The 4823-nt window shown below is 40.2% G+C and overlaps 1 protein-coding gene across 2 annotated transcripts in view; it reads left to right on the top strand.

Moving 5' to 3' along the window:
* PLCXD2 (phosphatidylinositol specific phospholipase C X domain containing 2) overlaps positions 1–4823 on the top strand; it is a 346820-nt gene that overhangs the window by 128026 nt on the left and 213971 nt on the right. For both annotated transcript variants that reach the window (XM_012554760.2, XM_004373694.3), the window contains exon 3: positions 2628–2869. In XM_012554760.2, the coding sequence (XP_012410214.1) occupies positions 2628–2869 (242 nt within the window). The remainder of the gene's footprint in view (positions 1–2627; positions 2870–4823) is intronic.

Below are 4823 nucleotides of genomic sequence, written 5' to 3'. Positions count from 1 at the left end.
CTTAAACATTTACTATGATGTCACGAGCCGCCTTACATACAACCCCTTAAACATTTACTATGATGTCACGAGCCGCCTTACATACAACCCCTTAAGTATTTTAGTACTAGAATTTAATCGCAAGAAGTACGCTACCATTCAGTCAAATTTCATTCATTCCACATGAAATTACATCACAGCTCATGAATATATATTTATAGATTAGTGGCTATGGGTTTTGAGGGTACAGTGAGTTAGAAGATTTAATCTACATCTTGGTGGTATTTAGAATCTTAATAAGAAGATAAGAATACATAACAGTACTAAAATACAAAACAACAGCCATACAATTGCAAGATAAACTGCTTCAAACACTCTGTGCTGTATGAAGAATGGCATTGTGTAAGAAATAAATTGAAAAATAGAACAGAGTATAAATCTGCATCCCAGAGGTCCCCAGCAAAGGAATTATCAGAATAAGATGAGGTCAGTCAAGGAATAGTCCTTAAAGCAAATGAGTTTTTTGATTTGACTCTCAAGAGAAAAACTGAACGTAAACTGCTGAGCTGGACCAGGGAGCATTTCAGAGAAACATACAGCAGAGAGAGATGCAGTAGCAGATAGAAAACACAGGCCAGGGCAAGAGTCATTGTCCCTAGAATCTCCTAGAATAAGATTTGGTTTTACCAGGCCAACCTTCCACCATGAGCAGAAATTCTCCCTGTAACCTTCAGGATGAGACTGCCCTTGAGGACAGTCATAAAGCCCCTTTTGTGTGTACCTTTTGCACCTTTCCCAAGGCAGAGCAAAGCACAGAAAATGGGCTCACAGGCCCAAGTGCGGGGGCTCACAAGCTCCCCCATCTCCTACACTGCATTTCACAGGCCAGCTTCCCTCACCCAGAATGCTGGAGGCCCCAGCCTTTCAAATTAGCCAAACTCCAGGGGGAACCCCTCCCCAATCTCCCAAGCAATCTGCTTACCATGAGCCAGTGATTAACCTCATTAACACACGTGTTTACCACAGATGGCATTAGCAGTCAGTCAGACAGTATTAAAAATGACAACCATTACCTTGTTCAGTGCTTACCGTGCCTGGCCCTCCCTAGCCCTAGGCCTCCAGGAGCTGCTCCATCACACATCTTAGTCAAGTTGGAAACTGGTCAGGCGTTCAGAGCCCTTGTTCTTGGGTGCCTGGAGGATTATGCTCTTGGGCGGGCCAGTTACTGAATATCGCAGTCCAGGGAGTCCTCAGGGAAGAGCTCTAAAATCAATTCTAGAAACCTACAAGGATCCCTGGCTCAGTGGTTAAGAGCGCAGCTGCTAACCAAAAGGTTAGCAGTTGACATCCACCAGGTGCTCCTTGGAAACCCTGTGGGACATGCCACTCTGTGCAGTAGGGTTGCTATGAATCGGAAGCTACTGGATGGCAACAGATTTGGTTTTTGGAAACCTGCACGGCAGAGCTCTGAATTGGGACAATCAAAATAACAATTCCCTGTGCCTCAGCTCCCTCCCAGAAACTAATTAATGCCATGGATGTGGCTTGCTAATTATTTCAAAGCCATCACCATCCTGAGAGGTCCTGCTGGAGGCCCCTGGCCTCTGTGAAGTCTTCCCTGAATCAAGTAGCCTCCGCTCTCCCTTTCCTGGGAATGGCGGGTGCATTCAGAGTCTAGTTATTCCCAAAGGATTTCAATGTGTTTATGTCAACTCCAAGGGCTAAGCGAAATTTTTCGAACTAGCTACAGGGGTTCTCAGCATGGGGTCCTCAGGTTCCCAAGGAGGCTGTATGGATAGAAAGTAGGAAGTCTGTGAACATAGATGGGAAAAAAAGTACATGTTTATTTGTACTAACTTATAACTGAAAATTAGTATACCCATCAGTATTGACCCTACCAGTTGCAACTTTGTCCTGATGGAAATCACAGATATTTTTATATCACATTTCAGTTATTGTAGATATTTTGAAATATCCTTCACACTCATCACTAAGTCAGAATTTTGGAGCTTATTAGACCCTCAGACATCCCTGGGTGGTACAAGCAGTTAAACACACAGCTGGTAATTGAAAGGTTGGAGGCTCAAGTTTACCCAAGAGGTACCTTGGAGGAAAAGCCTGGCAATCTACTTCCAAAAACTCAGCCATTGAAAACCCTATGGAGCACAGTTCCACTCTGACACACATGGGGTCAACATGAGTTGGAGTTGTGCTATGGCAACTGTTTTTTTGTTTGTTTCTTTGTTTTTATAAGACCCACAATACAATCCTGTTATTTAATACATTATATTAATTTATTATAAATTTATTTACTATATTAATAACTATTTCAACATAATTGGTCTCCTGTGTCATCCTGTGTATTGTATTGTATGCACTCATTTAAAAACATTATTCTAAAAAGGAGTCCATGATTGTACGGTACTTCCAAAGGTATTCATGGCAAAAAAAAAGTTAATAATCCTCAAGCAAGATGCACAGCAGGTGCTCAGTAAATCTTTGCTAACTGATTTTTTTTTTTCAATTCTTGAATCTCTAAGTATGTTTATATTTGTTTGCCTTTCCTCCCAACCATCAGTCTAACACCAAGGAGTTAGCCTTCAGCTTTTTCATGAATTGCTCTATGTTTTCTGTTTTGCACATTTCAGGTTCTTATTTTCTACCACTGTCCCTTCTACAAGCAATACCCCTTCCTGTGGCCAGGAAAGAAAATTCCAGCACCTTGGGCCAATACCACAAGTGTGCGCAAACTAATTCTCTTCTTGGAGACCACTCTCAGTGAGCGGGCCCCACGTGGCACCTTCCATGTTTCCCAGGCTATTCTCACCCCCAGAATGAAGACCATCGCCCGAGGCCTAGTGGGTGGCCTCAAGAATACTCTGGTTCATAGGTAAGGATTTGCTTCCATCTCACAAGTAAACTTTTTAGAAATTTAGCTTCTTTTCTGAATAAATAGCTTTCCATTGAGGTGGATTGCATTAATGGTGCCCAAATGATCTCTAAACACTTTCTTAAAATGTATATACTATGCCATAAGTATTTTACAAATTTTGATACTAATGCAAAGCACTCTAAGCCAACACTATGTCTGTTCACTTCTGACCCGTGGCCACATCATGTTCTTGCCCCTGCCCTTGCAGCTTGGAGTTTCATTCGAGAAGCATCAAATACAGACCTCTGTGCTAGGTATTGGGATTCAGAGACAGCCCTTCAGGTATTTGGGGTATCTTTTTCCCTTCTATGGTGACACTGACTCCTAAGAAGTAACTTTAGATGCCACCCATCATGCCATGGCTTTCAGTACTTCCTCAGAGCTGAGTCAAGCCTAACTGAACAATTAGGCAGAAAAAGCTTCTGTTATTCTGTATTAGATTCTGGTCTTTATCCTGGTCACCAATGAATGATAGATGCTGCCAAGAAAAAGGTTGGTTTATGCATATGTGTATGTGCATGTACATGGCATGTGTCCATGTATATGTATATATATAAAGAGAATGTTATAAATACATTCATATAATAGTGCATTCCTCGCTATCCAAGCTCAGAAACCTAATAAATTTGGGTAGCAAGAGACATTTACAAGGATCAGTTTGGTTCCTCAGTTCCAAGTGGGGAGCACAACAGGAGCTGAGATGGTGAAAGATTCATCCAAAATGTGACCCTATCTATTTGGTTCTGAGTTTGGATAACATGAGTTCAGATCACAGGAACTCAGCTAGCAGAAATTTGGCTAGCAAAAGGCACCTGTATTTTTCTTTCATGGTGAGGGCTACCAGTTATGCCTGGCTCTACCAAGTCTTTAACTGAACTAGTTGTGCTGAGCTTGGAAAAGAGAATGTCATAAACTAGTAGTATATCTTTTTGAAAGATCCAGAATTACAAGCTTTTTAAAAAAAATTATATGTTCATGTATCTCCACTGTTTTTCTCATACCTTTTGGTAAATTTGTAGATTAACATTATTTATTCATTCATTCAGCAAACATTAAATAGCTAGGAGGAGCTAAGTCCAAAGATACTGATGAATAATATGGTCTCTGCCCTCCTAGCAGGAAAAGCAAACATGTAAATTTCTATAAAGCAATGTAAAAAATCACTATGATAAAAGTGTGTGCAGAAATATGTGCTAATAAAGAAGAGGGAATATTTAAAAATAAGTTATATCCGAATACTGTATTCTGAATATAAAGTGTTTTCTTTCGGAGGATTTTATTTGAGCCTTAAATCAAGCCAGCCTGTAGAGGGCACATTGACTAGAGCACATTATTGTCCTCATTTTAACCTCCATGAGGTTAAGTGACCCAGATCCACATAGCCAGTAAGAGTCAATAATATATCTCAAACTCTGGACTTCTGATTTTTGAACCACTGTCTTTTTCGATGTTCAACACTGACTCAGCATTTTTCAGTGCCCTGTGCCTTTCTGATCCAAGGGCCTGTAATTGTCTGACTGATACTTGAATCTGGTCAGTTGTTTGTTTGTTTGTTTTTTTAATATTTTTTTATTGTACTTTAGATGAAGGTTTACAAAACAAATACTTTCTTATTAAACAGTCAGTACACACATTGTTTTATGACATTGGTTAACAATCCCACGACATGTCAACACTCTCCCTTCTCAACCTTAGAGGACCTTTTTTTGGTGAAAATATAGATAGCCAAAGATACACCATTTCAAAAATTTCTACATGTACAATTCAGTGACATGGATTACATTCTTCCAGTTGTGCTGCTATTCTCACTACCCTTTTCCAAATTATTCCATCACCATTATCTTCAACTCACTGCCCCCTAGGCTTCCCATCAAACCTTTTGAGTTGCTGTTGTCAATTTGATCTTACATAG

Source organism: Trichechus manatus, unplaced genomic scaffold (genome assembly GCF_000243295.1).
Source record: "Trichechus manatus latirostris isolate Lorelei unplaced genomic scaffold, TriManLat1.0 scaffold00026, whole genome shotgun sequence".
In the NCBI taxonomy this organism is placed as follows: domain Eukaryota; kingdom Metazoa; phylum Chordata; class Mammalia; order Sirenia; family Trichechidae; genus Trichechus; species Trichechus manatus.
The sequence above is the reverse complement of the archived record's forward strand: the minus strand, read 5'-3'. Positions and strand labels throughout refer to the sequence as shown.